The sequence below is a fragment of the Tetrao urogallus genome, assembly GCF_951394365.1.
Source record: "Tetrao urogallus genome assembly, chromosome: 1".
Taxonomy (NCBI): Eukaryota; Metazoa; Chordata; class Aves; order Galliformes; family Phasianidae; genus Tetrao; species Tetrao urogallus.
Genome location: NC_136813.1, coordinates 158,664,658 through 158,687,636, shown reverse-complemented (window position 1 = coordinate 158,687,636; position 22,979 = coordinate 158,664,658). Strand labels below are relative to the sequence as shown.

At 41.6% G+C, this 22,979-nt stretch overlaps 1 protein-coding gene across 1 annotated transcript; it reads right to left on the bottom strand.

Moving 5' to 3' along the window:
- Positions 1-3,867: 3,867 nt before the first annotated feature.
- BEST3 (bestrophin 3) lies at positions 3,868-20,285 on the bottom strand (the record flags this gene model as incomplete). The annotated part of the gene is made up of 9 exons (XM_079549592.1): positions 3,868-4,768; positions 6,801-6,952; positions 7,851-7,931; positions 11,365-11,517; positions 11,915-11,992; positions 12,675-12,829; positions 17,512-17,745; positions 18,268-18,362; positions 20,134-20,285. The coding sequence occupies 9 exons, from the start codon at positions 20,283-20,285 to the stop codon at positions 3,868-3,870; spliced, it is 2,001 nt and encodes a 666-aa protein (XP_079405718.1).
- Between the last annotated feature and the right edge of the window lie 2,694 nt (positions 20,286-22,979).

The window sequence follows — 22,979 nt, the reverse complement described above, 5'->3', positions numbered from 1 at the left end:
CATGTGAATAAAACTTAACCAAATGAATTCTGCTTGGACTCAGTGCTTGCCTTGGTTTTTGTTTCCTTGCAGTGGCTCCTGCCATGCCAGGGCCACCTGCTCTGAGGGGGTTGAGAGGGACAGCAGCAATTAAATATACAACTTGCTTGGCAGTCCGGGGGGGAGAGATAGGACATGCTTGTGCTGCTCTTCTCTCCCCAAACCTGAAATACCTGTGTGTGGAAAGTCTCCAGTGAGGTGGGTGAGAAGGGCCATGACTTGAAGGCCTGTATGTGAAGGATCAAATTCTCTCCATCAGGCCCAAATGGTGTGTTATCTCCCACCTCCCCTCACAGCTGGGCCTGATGTGAGGTGGGGCCAGGAGGGAGGTTACAGTGGTGGTATATATGGATAGTATTCACCTTTGGTGGTGTTGGAGCAGTCTCAGCACCAGGCATTGGGTACAGACTTGGTAACATGGACTGGGGCCAGCTGAGTGGAGCCCATGGCCTGGGCACAGCTGTAGGGCGACTAGGAACCCATGCAGCTTTGGTGTTCCTGGAATAGAGACCAACAGCCACGAGGAGCTGTTTGGATGAGCTCTGCACACAGGCAGCACAGCACAGTGTCTGTTGGCATCTTGGCAGGGTTACCATCACGGGTCTGAGATTTAAGGCTTCAGCTGTAAGACTTGATAAGTATTAACAGAGTGGGGTGGTTTGTGTGTAGGTGTCTCAGAGGTGTTGATTTTGCCTTCAGATATGAAATATTTTCTCTCTCTGGTGTGTGTTTTTACAACTCTGTATTTGCAACCACATTATGTTGGACTTTTGATACCACAGCTATCAGCCTATAGCAATAGCAGTTCATTTGCCATTTGTTTCTTTTTGTGGGAAAGTTTAAACTGTATGACGTTAGCACTTATGTCATGCCTCCCTTGCCTTATCTCCTCATTGTGCATATCGTGCTTAGAGAAGAATGGCCATAAGAAAACTTCTTGAATTGGAAAACTTTTTTTTTTTTTTTTTTTTTTTTTTTTTTGGTCATAAACCAGGGCAAAAAAAGCATCCACGAAGAGGTTTCAGTTGTTTCGCAGCAGCCAGTATCTTTGTTTTCCCTGCTGTGCAGTTGACTTACAATTCTGGTACATTTCCATTGTTTCCAAAATATGTATTTTTCACTGAATGAGAAGTTACAGGAAAAGTTAGAGATCTGCTGTTCACGACTGAGGATTTTAAAGGCAGTGGGATTTGTCTCTACAGCATGCTGACAGCTTGGCTCTGTGAATCCTGGCATGGAGCATAAACACATCTTAGAAATATGTGGAAAATCATCACAAGCATTCAGGGAGTGTCCCTCACTTTATTCTGATGCATCTCATCCTATCTGACATCACCTGATAGGGTCGGGGTATATAAATATGTCAGAACACCACGTTGCTCCCATCACTTCCTCAGTCTTTTCGAGCTTTGCCCACTTCTGTAGGGTTGCCTCTTTGTTCCAGGTAGAAATTGAGTTGACTTGCACGGTAGTTCACATCTCTGCCAGAAGTGTTTCTTGACAGTTCAATGTAGTCAAGACATCTGTGTTTCTCAAAATGCTTTTATTCATGCAATAATTCTACATTCTTTATGCCAGTGAACATGAATTGTGAATTGTTGAGGTTGCTGAAATTGTCTGTTTACTATGCTAAGGCAAATAGTTTACCAGAAGTAGTGCTAAAGGGAGCACATCATCCCCAAAGAAAATTTAATATAAGTCAGAGCCTGAAGATGTTTGCAACAGTGAGATAGTAGACTAAATGCACGGAAATTTTTCTGATAATTCATCCCAGCACTAGTTTCTTTGTGAGCTAATGAATGGAATATTTTAATTATCCTGGAGCTGGCCTACTACGTGTGATGTACTGTTTGTTTACTGCATAATAGACTGTGGGACTTCAGAATTGTCATCCCTAACCTCTCAGTATCTAACAGATGCCTCTGTGGGACCTAACTGAAGTTTAACCACCCTGTGGCTACTGTATGGCCCCCCATGGCCTCCACTGGAGGAGTACTGTCACTGGGGCAGGGAGTGCAGACAGAGTGAGTGGAAGTGGCAGCAAAGTCATTGCTCATGAGATGCACAAAAGTCTGGTGGATAGCATCAGTGTGCGCTCTTAGCAGTGGCCATGCTGAGAAGAAAATGATGGAAGATGAGCAGAGCTGGACAATGAGAATCTGGGAAGGCTTCTGCAGGCTGAGCTATTCTGAGACAGATCAGCTGACATCTGAGCTGGGGGAATGAAGGTAGAATCATAAAACTGTCTGAGTTGGAAGAGACCCTTACGTGTAACCTAGTCCAACCCCCCACAATGAACAGCGACACCTACAGCTACATCAGGTTTGCTCAGAGCCCATTCCAGCCTTATCTTGAATGTCTCCAAGGACAGGGCATCCACCAACATTCTGGGCAACCTGGTCCAATGCCTCACCACTCTTCTTGTAAAAAAAAAAAAAAAATTCTTAAAAAATTTCAATTGGGTAATTGAAATCTCCCCTCTGTTAGTTTGAAACCATTTCCCCTTGTCCTATCACAGTAGACTCTGCTAAGGAGTCTGTCCCCTTCCTTCTTATACCTCCCTTTAGATACCACAAGGTTGCTCTCCGGTCTTCCAGAGCATTCTCTTGTCCAGTGTGAACAGCCCCAGCTCTCACAGCCTGTCCTTGTAGGAGAGGTGTTTGTTTCATCCCCTGGATTGTTTTTGTGGCCCTCCTCTGGGCACGCTCTAACAGGTCTGCATCTCTCCTGTACTGAGGACTCCACATCTGGACACAGTACTCCAGATGAGGTCTCACCAGCGCAGAGCAGAGATGCAGGATCACCTCCCTTGACCTGCTGGCCAGGCACCACTCCCTGGTGAAAGTTGTGTGAAGGAATATACTGAGGAGGTGTGGTGGGACTGGACTAAGTGTGGATCTGTGGGAGTTCTATATTACAGGCAGAGTCATTTCCAATTTCTGGCTTAAATCTCCTTTCAGAGGGAAGAACAGTTCCTGGTCTGTAATAACAGAGACAGTATACCAGATTTTCTCCATAACTGCTGAAAATCCTTCCTATGCCTGTGCTGCCAGCTGCAGCTCCCTACGAGTGGATGCCTCCGATCAGTTACTTCTGCTGCTCCTTCTTGAGAGAGCTCTATGGCCCCTAGATAAGCTATGTACGTGCTCTAAGGAGCACAGAACAAGACTCATACCTCCCATGCCTAGTTCATCAGAAATTTTGCCTTTTCTGTTTTTCTTAATGGAGTTTTAATATGAAGTATTTCATTTTTATTTTTCAATCCGTTGTGGCACAGCTTCAGCAGGACCATAGCAGGCTCTTGCCTCCACAAGCCACAGTAAGGTGCCTGATTTATTTAAGCATACCTCTAAGTATTGGAATTTAGTGGGCTGAGAGGGAATTGAGCCCAAATCTCCCCTTCTGGCTCTTTGACTAGAAACCAAAAGTGTTGGTTGTCTTACAAGGATGTTACAGATTTAAATCTGAAGGAGCATCTGTCAGATTACATGGCAATATTCAAGGTGCACATAAAGTGGAAAAAGCCACCTCTGCTCTTCTTAACCTTAGTGTTTCCTCTAGGCAAGCCCACACATTTCACTACCATGTGCGCTGGCTGGTTTGAATCCATTTTTGAGGCTCTCAGTCCTCTCTGTGTTTTCCTTTACCACCAGTGACCAAGTGGCTTGAAGTATTGCAGTGCCTCGTGTTTAGATGCCTGAATCCTCTGCTGGATCTTGCTCAGGACTTGTCTGAGCATCATGTCTGCCTTTATGAACCTTCCAACAGACATCTGTGAGAACCACTTTCAAGAAAAGACAGGAAGCTCAGCCAGAACCAGAAGCACTGTTAAGGATTTCTTTTACTTTTTTCATTAGAAAATTCTACTATGGCTGTTTCTTTGGTATCCAGGTTATCCAATAGATGGTGCATTTCAAATGTCTCTGGAGCAGTAGCAGAAGTAACGCTTTTTCCATCACTTACCACAGTCCTTGGTTGTGAAGATGTTGCAGCATCTGTTACAGGATGTGCAGAGTCAGCACTGGGCATTGTACTGGGACTATGGAAGCTCGGTAAGCTCCATCGCTGGAGGTTTCTCTCCTGATCTGTTATGAGACCAGCTATGTTACTACTGTGGGTTTCGTGTTTAGGCTCCCTTATGCTAGGCAGTGACTGATGCATCTCAGTACCTGGGAAGTGTGCAGTCACTTCTGGGGGGAATAAAGAAAGGTCCGTAAGAGACACATCTGCCTCGGTTAGGCTCCTTTGGAGCTTCTCTTCTGGTGTGACTTCGGCGCTCTCTGCTTGCAGAGTTGGCTTGCCCAGCACATCAGGTTCTTTCCCCTCAGCTTCAGAGATGATGACCTCAGGCTTGTTCGTCTCAGATGAGGTGTCACTGTCATTGAGCAGCGCCTCATTCTTGGAGGTTTCGCTTATAGGTCCTAGATCCCTGCTACTGTGAAGTCTGCTACTTCGGTCAGCTCCTTCGTGTTTCCTCTTGAAGCTGGAGGTAGAATGTCTCCCCCTAGTGTGCATTTCCTGCAGCCGTCTGATGTGTCCCTTTTCATCTGCGGGGAAGAACACCGAATTCTCACTCGTCTGCCTGTTGTAGCGCCTGTGAGTCGGGGAGGAAGGGTGCTCGTGGACGCTGAGAAATCTCTTAACTCTCCTCAGCACTGAATGTTGTCTGTGGTGTTTCTCCTCTTCCCAGGGCCACTCTTCCCCATAGAGGAATTCTGTATCAGCCAGCCTGCCAAATAAAGTAGGTAAGTAGGTGTTACACGTAGGAAGTGTGCAGTCTGCATGCACATATATCCTACTATCTTGTCAGGAAGGCAGAAATGTTAGGAATCAAAAGCCCTTACGTGTCCCTCAGAAGGGCATGTCCCAGCTGGCTTGAGCTTAGGGTGAGGGTAGGGGGGGAGAAGGAAAGCCTGCTCAGTGCTGTACATCTAGAGAGACCTTCAGGCAAAAAAGCAAAAAAAAAAAAAAAAAAAGCAAAAAAAAAAAGCTACTCCTGGAAGCAGAGTGAAATGGTTTCTAAATAAATAAATAAATGAATAATGCTAGACTCAGGTGGTCAAACCTCATTTAATTCCAAGGCATGACAGGGTGTCTGAAAGTCCCACCTGTAGCTGGTGCTCTTCCCCTTCCCAGCCTTGTGGTTAATGAGAACAGCTATTGTTTTGCTTGCCATGCCATGCATTACACACTATAGTCTGGGTTCATCTCAGAAGACAAGTCAAACAAGGCCATTCAGTTTTCCTAAGGGCAAGGACTACAAAAGGACGTGGGCCAAACCTGAGGCAAGGAGAGCAGGGAGGCAACACTGATACAGAAGGACAGAGGGAATCTCACTATGCATTTATGAGGCTGTTGGCTTCTTATTAAAAATTGTTCTCAGACTTAATAATATTTATTCTTTTTTTTTCCCCCCTGGTAACTAGAGTAAAATAAATTATAGTCTATGGATTTGTCTTCTCTCTTGAATAATGTATAGGGTTGTTTTTTTTTTTTTTTTTTTTTTCTTTCCCAGAATGAAAGAATTTCTGAAAAGGTGGCATATGAGAAAAGGAACCAATACAAAGCACTGTTCCTTGCAGTAGAAGGCAAACAGAGCAAATAGGAGAAATAAAAATGAGAAAACATCAGTTTGGTTTTCCAAGGCCAAATGAATTTAAAAAAAAAAAAAAGAAAAAAAAGAAAAAAAACACATTTTTTGTTTTGGTAAGGCTGGATTTTTAAAAATTTTTTATTTTTCTGAAAAAATTGAGAACTTGTTGAAATAAATTATGAAGTTACAAAAAAGACTTCTATGCTGCTTTTATAAACATACTCAGATAAAAATGTTGACTTGCTCTGGCCTTTGCTGAGGCAGGATGATATTTACACACACTGACTTGTTTTATGCTAGGGTATGTCTCAAGTGCTTAAACTCAACACCTGCTAAACTGACAGGCCCATCACTGCAGTCTAATATAGATTGCAACAACTCTGGGTGGTCCTGTAACTCTCAGTATTTCTTTACAACAAGGGTTATTTTGCATAACTCCTCTTCTTTACCCTTTCACAAATCCTGACCGTTCCAGCTTCCTTGCCTGGATTATTAATAATTTAAATTATTAATAATTATTAAATTATTAATTATTATTAAATAATTAAAAGATAATTAAAGGCCATACCACATTTCAGATCACTTCCTGTTTATATTCTCAAAAATCTGGACTAATTTCAGCCATCATCTGCTACTCAAACGAACAAAGGAATAGCTGTTTGGTGGTGTATGGAGAAGCCATAGTAAGTGGAAAATTATTAAGAAGTCTGTCACTGTCTTCAGGTGCTGTCCAATACTCAGAGAACATCTGTGAGCACTCCCCCCCAGGCATTCTCTAGTTATTAATTAGACAACATGTGCTGTGGATGCACCATCTCTATGAGCACAGGGATTGCTAAAGACATCCTCCCATCAACTCCAGCCTGCCTGCCCCCTCCCAGCAACACCCTTTCCAATCTTGACATTTCCCACTCACAATATCACCCTATCTGTGAGCCCCATGCCTCTTTACCACGTTCCCTCAATGGAAACTGTCTTAACTATGTGTTACAAAATGCAGTTCTCGAGGCAGCTGTCTGGATGAGTGCTAATGAGCAGGACTGGCCACTGGAGACCAGTGAAGGTCCTGCAGCAGTCACTGGTACAGCCCACATCCCTCAGCTGCAGAGGTGGGGGCTGCAGCTGTGGCAATCTTGGCGGCGGCAGTAGGGACTGTTGTGCCACTCACCCCATTTCAATTGTTGATCCCAGGAATGAAGGAATGCAGTAATCAGCAGCTGCTTTTGTGTAGGGCGGCCGGGCGGAAGAATCGTTCCAGTAAATGTCTCTCTCCATTCTGGGTAAGTTCATGTGCATCTCATCCACCGCCAGAAGTGAGACCTTAGATTTTTTGAATAAATCATGTCACATTCAATTTATTACAGCATACAAAATAACCTGCTTTGTACTACTCAGCTCAGTGGTTTTTTAGAGACACTTTAAACTAAACCGTGTGCTCTGGTCATTGTGAAGAAACTCGGTATTACTAAAATCCAATCTTGATACCTTCGTACACCTGTGAAAGTCTGAATTTTAATGCAACTTGAGTCTTGTGCTGTGAAGATGTTTCTTTGGGTCTGAAGCCCTTACTTCACCAATGGTGCGGTTAAACGGACTTGTGATCCCAGTGTGCAGTGGGTATCCGTGTAATGTGTTATGTTCCTCTGAATGTTCCACTGCCTGAGAAGATTTCTTCCACATTTTAACCCTTTCAGAATCAAATGTGACCGTCCCAGTTTAGGGCCTTGCGAGAGGTCTCATCAAAAGGGCTCTGCAACACCCTTGCAGCAGCCTGAGGTAGCATTAAGCCAGAGACCGAAGGCTCTGCTTTGGGATCTTCTCTGAGATATTATACAAGGAAGATTAATATACAACATTGCAATCGTTAGACATTCAGATTAGCAAAGCTTGTTTTCATCTAAATGGGAGTGGATGGCTTTTGGATTTGGCAGGATTGACCCACATTACTTGCTTTTCCCGGCATAAGGTGAGCTTAGACTTGGAGGTCAGCTGTTTGCATGTTAGTCAGGAAAAAAAGCAGTGCCAAATACCCAAACCAGGATGCATTAGCTTATGAAAATACAATCTGGGGATCATAGCTACAGGCACTGCTTCAGGGAAAGAGTTTGTTTTAATGACACTCATTGCCCTTAATTTGTACCTCGACGTAAGAAAGGGGATTAAATATAATGATGATCTATGATACCGCAAAGCTGGAAGTAGAAATAACAACAGCAACCTGTAAATTTCGATCGATGCACCAATTAGTTTCAAAATCATCATCATCTTCTCCAAATGGATTAATAAGTTGTTCCGCGACCTGAGAGGGTGATGAGACAGTGAATAGAGGTTAACATGCAATGTCAGGACTGCTGCCTCAGAGCAAATATGATCTGATTTTTCTCTCTCTCCCTGCCTGTCACTTGCAATCATAACATGAGCTTCAGTGTGATGTTTGTGCCAGTCGAGCAGAGGAATATCTTGCTTTCCCTATGCATGCAGACCATGGTGTCTCATTGGTGCTGTCAGTCATGATTGTTGGTCCTGCTTTACAGGAACTGAGAAATGTCCGGGCCGCTGTGATTGTCACATGAGATAATCATTACCTTCCCTCACTGCTTCTCAAGCTGACTTACATTAGTGATTTAGCAATGGAAGGCTCTTGCGTTATGGTCTATGATACTCCACTTGCCCACTCAGTGTTTCTAGGCAACATAGCTGAGGTCTTCTGGAAGGAACACAGCCCATCCCCTGAGTCCTGGACACCAGCCCCTGGCTGCTGCCGATTGACCTGAGGTCATGCTAACTGTACCCCTCTCAAGGTCTGAGAAAAGCAGCCTACCCAAAGGCTTGGCTCCAGTGAAAGTCATTTGGCATGGTAGCCAAAGCCAAGAGACAGCGTCTGAGTTTGTTCTTTAATTCAGCCTGGAGTTTCTGTTTCTGTAAATGAAGTGATTAAAGCTGCAGGGGTAGAGACTATTTTGTGGAGGATGTGACTGCTCAGGGAGCTCAGGCAGGTCCATGGTGAGGTGCCTCAGGTGAAGGAAACCTCTTGGGCTGCCTTTGCCTCACCTACTCCCCACCTGCTAAGGCCTTAATAAGTGGAAAAATAATCAGAGGCTGCTCCAGGCCTCATGATCACCAAAAACGTTATGGGGATGAAATCACTGCTGCTGAGGATGAAGAAAAATCTGAAATAGGAGAACTGGAAAAAAACAGCTGTGGGACATTCAGACTACTTATTTCTCAGTTTCTTGGTGAACTAATGTTAAATATTCTCCCCTCCTCCACATTTTCCCTCTTTTTGTTTTTTTAAGCTAGTGATGCCATTGCTGATCCTGGAGGTGGCCAGGGCCATGCAGGGCGAGTGGAGAGACCCCACGTTCAACATGGTGTTGGGCAAAATGATTGCTATGGGCTGCTATGATCTAAATAAGTTTTAATAGTAAGGCTGTCACTCCCTGGCTATTTATCTGCATGTGCCTCATGTTTAAGGACTGCTCAACTGCACTGTTACCTAACCGCTTGCTGACTCTCCTTTGCTGGTGGTGGAAGACGACGAATGAAATGCTGAGAAGACAAACTATAAGAACAAAAAAGGAGGCAGGAGGAGTGAGAAGCAGAAGGGGAACACCTCTGCTCACATTTGTGTGTGTGCCCTGGGGCATTACATTTCTGGTACAGCTATGTGGCTGCTGGAATCAGATTATGGCAGAATGCAAATGGCATTGTGGGTCTCCAGGGAAGGCACCAGATTAGCTCAGTGTTAACCTAGGAATTACTGCCCAAAAATCCACTGCAAAACCTCTCCCATGAGCTAAAAAAAAACAGTGAGCAGGGTTAGGACAGAGGACATTTCCTGGCCACTAGCTTCTATTGTCTGGAGAGGAATGCAATGCTAGACAGCTAAGCCCTGTATTTGGATGGTCTGTCTATTGCAGCAATGAAATAGGGATTTAGCAGAGTCTCACGTGTTGTGAAACTTTGCCCCTGTATTGCAGGTATAACAAATCAGGCTTGAGGCCAAGGAATGAGCTCAGTTTTGCTATCATCTCTGAGGAATTGCCAAGTTACTGGAAGTCAATAGTGCTGGCCCTGTATGCACACTGGCAGCCAAAACCCAACGCGCTCAGCAGGAAACAGCTTTAACCTTCAGAACAGAAAGATATGCACTCTGTGGCAGTCTGAGGGAACACTGCTATTTTGTCTGGTTTTTAGAAGCTGCTTTTCCTCCTCCTCATTTTCTTATGGAGAAGATTTCTCAGTTATAATGATACTCCATATCTATTGCCTGGAGTTGGCTGGAAGCCTGTAACTGGAAAAGATGGATGTTGATGGAGAGGAAAGCATTCCCCTATGGCTTCCTGACACATTGGGCAGAGTGGTCAGAAGGATAAGCTTCCAGTTTTGTAACCCACCGGGACAACCCTGAAAGGTAGTGCCTAGAGACAAAGCCTCATCTCTATAATTTCAAAGAAAATTGGTGCTGAAACCCAATTAAAAAAGATAGGAATTTAAGGCCTGCAGGTACCTCACTTGCTATTAAACATAAAACATCATTAAGCAGGTGGCAAAACCAGATGGAAATCAAAGAAGTATTTCATGAAGGGAAGAACCAATCCTAACTTTTTCTCATGTGCAAAGTTTTCCACATCCACGGATACTGCACTCCTCCTGCAGCAGAATCCTCTCCCTTCTTCCTTCTCCAGGCTGGCCCCTGTACTGCAGCCTCCTTTCCCCCCCAAAAAATTTCCTGCCATACAGGACTAAAGGAGCTTACCCTGCAGGCCTCTGAAGAGTGGGCAGCTTTGCAATCCCTCCCAAAACCCTTGCAGTTCAACAGGTTGATATGCTGCGTTTTTTTACCCTACCATTTTGAGATGGCTGTGGGAAAAAAAAACTCTAAAAATGGGGGCATTCAAGGAAAGAGGGCCAATTTTGTACAATTTATATCCTAAGAAAAGTGAACTTAAAATTTCCAGCTATGATTAATAATCCCAAGAAAACCTTTAAGTACGTGGGCCCTAATGTACAAATTTGCTTTTTACTTAAAACTTTTCTCAGTTAATCTATCTTGATCCTCACTGCAAAGAAGAGAGCCAGTGTGAGGTGTGTGACTTAATTACTTATCTATCAGATCAACAGCAACATATTAACTAACCAGGCATCAATGGGCTGAGGGGTAGCATCCAAGATTTACAGTGAGATTAGTGAGTTAGATTTACAGTGAGACTGTAAGCAATAACAGCTATCACTGTTTGAGAGCCTTATGAAACAGGAGACCTTAAATTGTCTGAATCATATTAGTTAGCAGCAGACACTAAAGGCAGGCTGTGATCATAAGACGAAATTGTGATTTAGTTCCTTTCAGCCCATGCCAGGTCTGAAAAAGTATTTGCCCACCATATAGCCCAGTGGGAAAAATATTTAAAACATTTTTCATCTGTTACTTTATAGTCCACATCCAGGGACCAGATTTTGCTAGTTATGCTTTCTTAGGGAGTTGTTGCTGTGCTGCTCCAAATGAAATTGTATCTTTCAGGTTCCTGAAAACTCCTTATGGTAAGATCTTTTTGAGTGGAATTAACAATGTACTGGATAATTTTTCTTTATAACTACAGGACACTTTGGGCTGAATTTAGCTTTGCTGTAACTCCCCAAAACCTTGGTGATTTTAGTGGGCCACAAATCCGACACTTCAGCAGCTCATGTAGGGAAGGTTCCCCCATTGCCTTCCCAGAATGCCAGCTTACCTTGAGCCATCCTGCATAGAAGAAGAACTGTAACAGCGTGAAGATTGGAACATAAAGATCTAAGTCATGCCCCTGATACCCTTGGTCAGTATCCAAAAACTGGCGGCCTATCAGGCAGGCAAAGAAAAAGGTATACACTGCAAGAGTAACAACCTGTAAAGAGAAAAACTAAATTGGAAATGTAATAGTACAGTCTTATGCATAAGGCATCACGAATCCAAAGGCCTCCGACTGCCTTTTGTAATATTATTTTCAAAACTGGAACAAAATGTTACAAATAAAGAGGATGCAAGAGTAATCACTGCCAGGAGGTAGAACCAGGAAACAGAAACATCTTGGAGCTTCCTTGCTCTCCCAAATTATGCAAGGATTTCAAAACATCTCCACATTAAACATTAATTTTAACATTAAATATTTAGCCAGATGCTGATACTCAACAAGCCCCAGACATCTTGGAGATGCCAGTCCAGACTATGGATGTTTGGCACAACTTTCCCCTTTTATGGAGAAAGTATTTCAAAGAAAACGTGTGAAAGAAACAATTCAGTACCTGTGTATAGACCAGAGGAATTCCAACCCAATCATAGCCAAACAAAAGGCTACACCAAGATCTGAACTTATTCATTTCCTGAAAAAAAAAAAGAGAGAAAAAGAAGAAACATATCCCAACAAACTAAAATGGCGTTAATCCTGGATGACAAACATTTTGTTATAGTCTATTTTTATACATGCAAAAGGACAGGGAGATAAGATGGTGTCGTATAAATTCACAGAATAATAATAATACTCAGCTGCTCATTGTAATGTTTGAATATTCACTTAATTTATGGAGTTGGAATGCTTAATATAATATCTATTTCTTCACAAATGATCTTTTGTTTCTATCTTATATACAGCTTAGTGATATATGAGAGAATGCATTTTATTACATAAATAATGTCGGACCACTTAACAAAATATTTAGGGAGTCTGTTTTCCCTGAAATTGACACTAAAATCTTTGAATTACCAAATTACAATCAGATTTTTTTTTTTTCTACAGTAATGGGCCAAGTATGAATTTACAGTGAGGCTTTTACTCACCAAACTGTTGTTTCAAGTAATTCTTTCTTAGCCATATAAACACAGTCCCAGTGAACTTCTGTGTGTGTCTGAGTGTACACTGGCACACCAGAAAAGTGTTATAGATTTTCTCTAAGATCTTTCAGATGACACTGGAGAGCTGAGTGCTCTAAATCGAGTTATGTAGGTGAAAAGCTACTGCATAGCAATTTAACACTGGTTTGCTGGAGGTTTACTTTTTCAACTTACATTCATTAGCGTCTGTAGATCCACACTGTCTCTAATTCTTCCCTCATTTCGTGCCTTCGATGCTAAATTTCCAAACCAGACAAACGGAACCCAATATTTCAGATGGGGAGACTTAAGGTCATCAAATATTTTTCTTTCATGTCTTGTCATAAAACCTGTTTGTAAAACAACAACAAAAAGGAGCTGATTTATTCTGTGTTGACAGTGCAGCTTATGTTATATATAATTATGTTTATTTGCATAGAACCATGCAAAACACCAATTATGATTCTAACTAGTAGCCTCCTTTTTTATTTATTTTCTCAGGTTGCATCTTGTTTGAAGCAATTGTTTTTGCTCTAACTACCTGAAAAGCAATCCCTATCCATCAATATATGTGACAATTTGCTATGCTTCAGCTCTCCTTTGTGACTGCTGAAATACTGTAGATACGTATAGCACTAAGCCTTGCACAGATTCACCAGATTACTCTCTAGTTTCATATTCTACTTTTAGAAAAATAAGAAACTGGATAACATCAGTCAATAAGGTATCACTTTTCGGCAATAATGGCTTTTAGCAGGATGCCATCATCTGTTCCGAGGGCGGTTGGATGACCTGGTTCTAATAATTTTTTGGTAAGCCTGCAAGGTAGTGAGCAAGAAATGGAGCACACAAGCACACGTATGAAACAGCGCTCAGCTGAGAGTGTGCTTTCTGCCAAGGAAATGCTTCTCTGCCAGATTTTGTATTTTCTTTGGGGCTATGCAGGGACACGAGGGGAAGGAAATGGAGCCACGCAGAGAAGCGCTACTGCTAGCGGTGCGCTGGGCCAGGCCCGGCTGTGGGCCTGCAGATTGAAGCTGTGTTCTGCCTGGCAGCCTGCCTGGCTGGGCGCTGGGAGGGCACCGTGCTTCCTGCTGAGGCAGCATGGCCTTGTGAAGCCCTGCTTCCCTCTGTTGTAAGGCACTCCCAGGGCAGCCAGGGCTGTGTTTGACAAAATCGTCACTGCCTGGGATTGGCACGGGAGCAGCCTGCCTTTTGGAGCAACGCCTCAACCCCTTGGGCTTCGTGGATTGAAAAGCTTTGCTCTGCTCTGCTCTCCTCCCTTCACCCGCACCTCTAAGAAAAACAATGGAAATTTCACAAAGGGAATTTTACATTTTCTTTTGCCTAGATCTCAGATATTCTGGGATTCGAGCAATCTTTAAGTCTGGGAAACCTAAGTTTTTGCTCAGATGGATGCAAGACTTCTTTTGTTGTGTTGATATTAGCTCTGAAACAGTACAAAGTTAATAACAAAGTAGCTGCAAAATAAGGGACTTCTCCAACTAATTATAAGAAGTTTGAACAATAGTTTGAGTGCTGAAGATTCGATTTTGAATTAAGAATAGACACTAATTTTTCTAGACTCCAGCTATTAACTAGGAGTTGGCCTGCTCTTAATAATGTTGCTAATTATACACCAAGCTATGAAAAATAAATGTATACAAACTCACACAGTTGTTTTTCTTGCACAAATATGTGAATAAGGCAAGAACAGGTTTGTTAAACAAGGCAACCCTGATGAGATTGATGCTGCTGTTGTGTATTTGGAACCGCACAACACAGGAGGTATGAAATACCATAAGTACTGAGATGGAGTACAAGGATAGGACATGCTGCTGTTGAGCTAGAAGACAAGCAGTTCAGCAGTAAGAGATGGTACTTTTGCAGAATCCTGGAACATAAAAGCAGGATAAGATATAGCTTTTAAAGGTCCCTTCACAGTTTGCATCCAGTTCTTATAACGAGTTGCACAGAAAAAATTGGGCAATCAATTTATTGTGCTAGTTATGACTGCTCTGACTCCTGAGTGCCACTCTTTTAGGCTATCTTTGATTTTCATCTGACCAGCTTACTTACTGCAAGATAGGAGAAGAATGTTTTTATCATACTGGAATTGACAGACAGAATACAAAAAAATTGACAGTCTGGAGCATGAAAATCCCTGGAGAGGCTCTGGGAAGTCATTATTGAGGACACAGCCTGAGGGGGACATGAAGAATAGCAAAGCTCCAGGGATCAGTTCAGCTTTCCACTTAAATTGGGTACATTTTTGTTCAGAAAACCAAGACAAAGCACCGCTGTTTTCACAATAGCATTCAAATTGCCATTATTATTACAGTCAATGCATTCACGTTTATACTAATTAAACATTGTCTTTGATGGACATATATAATAGATAGTAGAAAATATTAAACATTAGGAAATATTAAGCATTTCTTGATTGCTGTTATTGCTGGCAAAAGTTACTGCAGTAAAACCAATATGCAGTACAGAAGCACTTGTAACTGCTTGGATAAGGAAACATTTTCTATTCCATAAATTACAGGAGATTGTATTAAAGCTTATTTATTAAAATTAAATAGTTTCTAACTACATTCATTAAACGTTTATTTAAAAGCATTTGAAGAATTAATTGAGAAATTCTGAACAAAACTGTTGGTTTTGACAAGAACTGGAAGATGGGGGCAGTTCCAGAAAACTGAAAATATTTGCAAATATTGTGCCAAGATATTGAGATCTCAAGATGCATCTTGAGAAAGATGATCTAAGGAATGACAGGGACTTAAATGCTTGGGAAAAAGAAAGTATTAAAATCTTGACGGGTGGTACAACCAGCAAAGAATGAAGAGACAGTAATGTGAACAGTGCCAACCAAAGTAATCTTATGGAAAAATTATTAATGAGAACATAACCCTGTCTGGAAAAATACACTTGTGCTCTCCCTGAAGTGCTTTATGGAATGTTTGGGTCTCCCATCAAAATGGCATGGACTGAGGCAAGACTGTTTCAAGATACCCATGTAAATAACTATAACATCTTGTGGTTAGAGGAAGAAAGATCTGATTGGCGATCATCTCCCACATCTCCCCAGAGTGTGCTAACAAAGGTTAAGCAGATACAAGTTCTACTTTCTGTTTCTCTGTCATATGAGAAGGACTAATCAGATGCTTCATTCCAGCGGCAGGTCTGGGTCTGTGAATTTCAACCAGCAGTAGGTGTTCATGTCCCTGGGCTGATAACTCATGTTTCTCTTTGTGGCTCCCTACTGCTTGTCTTGGGCTGCTCTCTGGCCAGCTGTTGTCTCATTACTCACATTTTCCAAGATTCATACTCTTGATCATCCAACTTTGCTCTCTCACCTTGCATCTAACAGGATTTGTAAACTCATGACTGTTAGGCACTGATGGTTGTGGCACATGTGTCACAGTACTCAACATCTCAATGTCATGGATCTACATCAATCTACTGCCTACAGTTCCATAACAAATGTTAAAAAATGAAAAAGAGTTTAGAAAAGAGTTATGAGGAAGATCAAGATATGAAGACCATACCTTATCAGGGAGAGACTAAAGAAGATCAATCTTGTAAGTTTTCTCAAGCCTCTATACACTCTGCTAATAAGTAATTATTGATAGGAAACATTGATTTTATCTAATTAAAAAAAGAACAACCAAACCCATTTAAAAATCCAGTGACTTAGAAGATGACTGTATACAAGTTCAGACTTGGAATGAAAGTCCACTTTTCAACAGTGAGTTCACAATTGTGAATGTCAGATCTGTTTATTCTCCATTGTACTCAGCTGAATTTTAAATCAGGGCTGCTCAGATTCCTAGAAGGTATTATAGTTCAGTCAGAAATTGCAATTTGAAAAGGAGATGGTGAATAAGCTTTTATGCCATGTGTTGTGGATGAGTCAGACTAGATTATCATAATACTGCTCCCAGATTTAAAACTACACATTTAAGCAGTTCATTTGCTGAGAAGGGAAACGTGTAGCAGTACTTATAGCACGGTGGTTCTCAGTTTGAGAACAAAATGCAAAATCGGCACAAGTTGTTTCAGTGATGATTGCTCTGTAAGTATCAGATTCTGCCACTCACATTCATACTAAATGTTGCAGCCTGTTATATAATGCTGTAGGGAATTAGGGAGGGGATAATTACAGAGTACTATCTTAATTACTCAGTGTTAGTAGTAGCAATATCTACTCTCAAGTGCTCAATACCACATCAACAAAAATTCTGCAGCACAGTATGTATAAGAGCCTACACAATCTGTACTGAAATCCACCAAGATGCCTATACTGTCACTATTTAGTGATGCTGTTTATACTAGAATGTTTTCCAACGTACAGGGGGAAAAAAAAAAAAGAAAAAAAAAGAAAAAAAAGAAAAAAAAGAAAAAAAGAACTCTTGTTTTCCAGTCTACAATTTTGTCTCTTTTGGAACAGATTGTCTTTAGCAATAGGGAGGCAGAGCTGGATTAGCCTGTTGGAAATGTGGTAATTTTCCAGTGCGTGCTAGAAGCAGATTGCTGGGGAGAGTGACAGAAGCTTCCTTGACCTCTTGCAGGCTCAGGTAAACAATTTTGTTGGAAAGCAAAAGGAATAGAACTGAATTTTGAAAATGGGGTGAAAACACAAATGATTTCTTATGGTAAGATGCATGCATTCTGCATTCTGCATTCTGCATTCTGCATTCTGCGTTCTGCATTCTGCATTTTGCCTGGATTTCTTTTTTTCAACACCCAAAGCTTCTTGCATATATTTGAATTTGTATATGTATATATGCACTGCATAATTTAACTTGCTACAACTTTGCTTACTAATCTGTGCCAAAGGAATAATTTTATGAAATGCAAGATTTTCAGTAAAAATATGACTTGTGCTATTTGGATGAGATCACCAAATCTCTGTAGAGAGAAAATAAAGCCTCGTTCAATACCTGTATGAAGCAAACACCTTCCTACCCTGTGCACCCACCCATGTGGGGAAGTAAGAAATTCTCAGAGAAGGACGCAGCAGTACCTGCACCCACCACATGGTCCATGGTGGGAAACCTCTTGTACACAGCTGTGCTCACGGAGCGAAAGATCAGCAGAGAAGTTAAATTCACATAACGCATTAGAGTCCTCCTGATCAAGCGGCCATATTCATCTCTTCCCTGGACACAGCTAGAGATCAAGAACATCAGTCGGTCTGGCCATGGCAAATTCACAAACTGGTTCCACCAGCGATTCACCACCAGCGTGACATAGAAACCTGTGTGTGAGAAGGAAAAATGTTCAGTGCCTTTCAGTGCTTCAGTTTAGCTTACTTTGATTTAGATTGTAGAGTGTCATTCACATCACTAAGCTGCTCCTTGCACCAGAATAAATGTAGTATGTCAAGTCAAAAACAGTATGCAATCACAACTTATTATTTAGTAGACACTGCAACTTTATGACCTGTTACAGCTGAGTATCTCATACAGTGTTAACACAAACTTCCAGATTTTCTCTTTTGTAGTAAATGTTGAATGTTTTTAGTGCTTTGAAAGGTCAGGCACCATGTATCAATGTTAGTGGGCACTGTATATGTTTATACATATATATATGTATGAAAATACTTTCCGTTGGGATATTAAGAACTGAGCATAAATGTTGATGTGACAAAAGCAACTTGACTTTAAGGAGACCTTCTTTAAACTCCCTCATCTCTTCAATACTTCCATGCACCGGCATTAACAAGATGCCTGAACAGAGACAGTGTTGGAGAGTAATTTCACATGTAACTAGTACTTACCAAGCACAAAAGTTACTGGGATTTGTTCAGCGTATTTGTCACAGTAAATTGATAATTTTTCAAAGAACCGCTTTTGGCTTCCTGTAAGAAAAAATCTGCAGCAAAAATAAAATGTATATGTCCTTTTGTAGTATTCTGGCTCTTGCTAGAGTGCAAATACATACAAGAGAGCAAGCTTGGCTAACGTCTCCAGGCAGATTCTTAAAGTGCTGAACACTTGTAGCATGTAATAAAGAAACTGGAGAAGACGATAGTATTCTCTTGCTTTTGTAGTTTCCTAATTCAACTATCACTACTAATTAAAATCAGTGCACATTGAGAACTAGCAAGCTATCCCATCGAGGCCAATGATGATAGTAAGAGGTGAGTCAGCAAGCAGAACTTGCTCTCCTGTTTTCCAGAGAGCTGCTTGAAAAAAAAGCTCAGGGCTGCTTGAATTGCAAAAGGTTACCAATCTCTACTGGCTGTTATTTGAAAATGCCACATAGTTGCAGCAGTTTTTGCTCTTACTCCCACAAAATTTTGCTTATCCACCAAAGAAAAATGCAACAGTGCCTATTTTATAGTGGGGAAAAGATTCACCACATAGTAGAAAATGAGTGGAGCTCAGCAGCTTTTCCCATGGCGCGAGTTATCTAATGAAATACAAAAATATGAGCCATTATTTTATTTGAATATATGAGTATTACAGCCACTCTTTGATTTCACGTGGCAAATATTTAGTGGATTTTCTTACGGTTTTGTAGTAAAGTCTAAAGTGCATATGAAACGCTTTCCATTCCATATTTACTATGGTTTTTAATTGCTTAACTTTTCGGTGAAACTAGTTAATTTAATAAATTTCCGACTTCAGTGGTGTTCTTTTAATGTATTAATACTGTAGTTTTCTTTCTGAATGCACAGGGTTAGACCACTGAATGTGTTGCCAAATTGTTGATTAAATATAGACAAACAGATGCTAATTTTCTTTGCTATCCATAAAAAGAAAATGTTGCGATCTAATTACACATCAAGGTAAGAGCTGAATCATGATTTTGATACTAATGTTAGTGCACTTCATCAATTAAAGGCTCACTGCACTAAATGATGCATGGCTGCTGCTTAACTCACACCTCAATAGAATAAGGAGATGTTCCTCTGGTGCTGTTCTGCATACAGGCAATAACCACAGCCGTGTTCCATGCAGTCTTGCAAAATTAGGTCCTTAAAATAAAGGTTGGCATTCTCTTCTAGCTTGAAGGAAAACCTCACAGTTCCTGAGAAAAGACTAAATATAACCTCTGCCTCAAATTAATCCTTTCTGTGTCGTCAGTGAAATTATCTCCGAGTAGCTGTCAAACTACAGCAAGCAGAATGAAAGGCCTATTCTCATCAGAGAAGAGAGGCACGTTGTCAGAACAATAATAACCAGGTAGAAACTGTGGGCTAGCTGTGGGCATTTGTTTGTCATAACTAATTCAGGCTATCTTATTTGGCTTAACTTCAGAAGAATTGTTCAACACAGGCAAAGGACTGTGCTCATTCAAATCAAATCATAGTCATAGAATCACCGCACTACCAAGGTTGGAAAAGACCTCCATGATCATCCAGTCTAACCATCCACCTATCACCAGTATTTCCCCACTAAACCATGTTCCTCATTACAACATCTAAACGTTTCAAATATGATAGACTGTATCTTATTTACACTCCACATGCTTCCTATGGAACTTTAAAGTAAATGTGGAAATGAGAGGACATTACAAATGTCCAAAGAAAAGCCAGCTTTGTAGTACCCCCCGCCCCAAACTCATTTATCAGCCTAATGCTATGAAGTGTGAAACTTCAGTACAACATTTAATGAGATGTGAATTGTAAAGGGTGTACCTGTATAATACACTTATCGCTGTGTAAAGGGTAGCAAAAACAATAAATTCTCTGTACAGCAATTTGTAGATGCTGCCTTTCCACTTTAGGAGTAATCTGTGAAATCCAAAGAAAGTGGCATTTGCTACTTTGCTGGAATAAGTGACTGTCATCGTCTTGGCAGGCTGAGCCTAGAAACAGTAGAAGAGAAGCAGGAAACCAACAACATTTTAGACAGCATATCCTAACCTGAATGCAGCCATGTATAGATAGATAGATACACAGATACACACACACATACAGACATACAATGCTAGATGTATACAGATATACATGCTGTTTTTTCTATATATAAAAAGAGAGAGAAGTGTGGAGGTGTTGTGGTTTTGTGCCTCGCTGAGACCTGCAGGTCGATGGATGCAGCATTGCACTTGGGGATGGCCCCAGCCACCAGCCAAAGGCACGGCCAGTGCCGAACCTTGGGTGGCAGCAGCAGTGCCAGAAGGGATGCATCACACCTCCAAAGCTTTTGTGTACTCCCAGTTTGCTCCAGTCTGGTGCAAGAAAAGAAAAGAAAGCAAATTTGCTTGAAAAATTTCCAGTGCTCCAGCAATAGAAGCAAAGCTAAAATTTGTAAATACCCCTTCCTCCCCAGCCAGTATTTTTAGCTGGCTTTGGTAATTATGTTCATCGAGAAGCAAATGAGATCTGGAGGCAGCTTCTTTCATTAATAGTTACGACAGCAGCTGAGGGTGGTTGGGGAGCCCTGTTATTTGGCTCCTTGGCAGCCAGGCATGCTCATCACTTCACTTTGGCATTGCATGACCATGCAAAGAGCCATGAGGTTGCTCAGGTCCACAGTGTGCAATGCAGCCTAATTAAAGCAATGCCAAAAAAGTACAGGTAAATAGTATGCTCTGGTGTTCATTCTTGCTTACTGAGCGTAGGAATGCCACAGCAGCTTTTATGTGCTTACAGAAAACTCTAAATATGGATGACAGCAGTTTTGTACAGCACTTAAGAAAGGGAGCAAACAAGACAAGTGCAAAGCCTCAAGGTAGTCATCATTGAGACTCTAGCCTAAATGTGATTCTTGGCTGTATTTTCTTGGTGCCAGGGTAGGTCATTAACTCTCAGAACAAAATATGAACCCATGGTTAATTGATGGCTAGATAGTATTTAATGCAGTTTGGCTACATCTCCTATGCAGAGCGTAAAAACAGACCATTAAAATTCAGCTGTAAAAGTGCCACTTTTTCTTTTACTTATCAGGGAATCAGCAGAGAAAAGACACCATAAGCCTCCTATTACTGACAGACTGTCTGTTCCCATGTGCCGAATGTCTGCTTGAGTTTGCCAGCTTGGGCTCTGAGATCTTTGTTTTTTCCGTGTTTTTTTTTTTTTTTTTTTTCTTTTTCTTTTTCTTTTTTTTTTTTTTGAGTTGCATAGCTTTTATTCCCTAGCATCCAAATGATAGCTTTTCTGCTTCTAGGACTTGGCACATCTCTTTCAATTTCATTGTTGTCATTGAACTCCAGAAAGTTCATCTTGGGAGCCAAGCTGACTGCCTGGCAAGCAGCAAGCAGCCCTTCTGCTGGGAAGCCTGTGGTCAGCGTGCAACATTTAAGAAAATGGAAGTAGAGATCTCCATTCTTGAGCAGAAACAGGGCTTTATAAGCACGGAGAGAAGTCTGTGGCTAAGCTACAGGGTGGGAATAGGGTAGAAAAGCATTGTCAGTGCACACTGAGTGTCCTGAGAAGGCTGTAGAAGAATTCTGCCCTTGCCTGTGAATGACAAACTGTGTGTTCAAACATTACAGTGAAGCAACCTTCTCCCCACTAATATACAGCTCATAATGGAACTGTATAGAGGCACAGATATTGACAAGATATCTGATAATGTGATGACTTAATAGCTAGGCTGGTACCCTTTCAGGGTGCAGGGAACAGAAGGAGAAGTCAGACAAACGCAATCTGAAGTAAAACATAAATTCTTGACTGGGGAGGCAATCAAACATTGGAATTGGTCTCCTCTGGTGTCGAGGTCTCCAGGAAATTTTCTGTTTATTTTCCTCTGTCATGGACCATGAAGGAGAAAGGACTGCAGCTGTGCAGGAAGACAGTGATTCACATCAAACCCATAGCTGTTTCTGCCCGGAATTCAGAAACCACCATCACTGCCACTCCCTTGAATTGGGCACAGGGCTGTGTTTCTTCCCCCACTTCCCTCCCCATCACTGAGATCTGTGTATGTAGTGTGTTCCCCTTGGCTTTCCTCTGAAACATCAAAGACTGTATGGTGCCAAAAATTGGCACTAATTAGCTGGACAAATTGGGTTCACCTCCTCTGAGGACCTGCAGCAATGCCTAGGGGGTGGATTTTGGCTACAGCTGCAGAGATGTAATGGTAACAGGATTCCAGATTAAATATTTTCCCCTACATTAAACTAGGAGAGGTGATTTTTCTGCAGTGTGTCTTCTTAATTCCAGAGGCTACATTTCACTTAATCAGATTCCTGCCACCTCTATTAGCACTTTGAAGCCCTTGGCTACGAGCAGAAAATCTTCACATGAGTTCAGGAGGTGCTGGATACCAGCAAATTTTTATTTCTGCCTCTGGAATGGGGCAAATAGAAGTGGGACTCTTACAGAAGTTTCAGGCTCTGGTGCCTTTGTTTTCTTTCCTTTCCTGAGACACTCTGTATTTTAAGCTCCTGCTAAGAAAATGCTTTACTGAACATTTCTCATTATGTTCATACAGGGTATTCAGGGTGAAATGTAATGTCCTAAAATATACATTAGGTCATGTTAGGTGATTGAAGATCGCTTTGGACTATAGGAAGCCATGACAGCAACATACCTGTCTG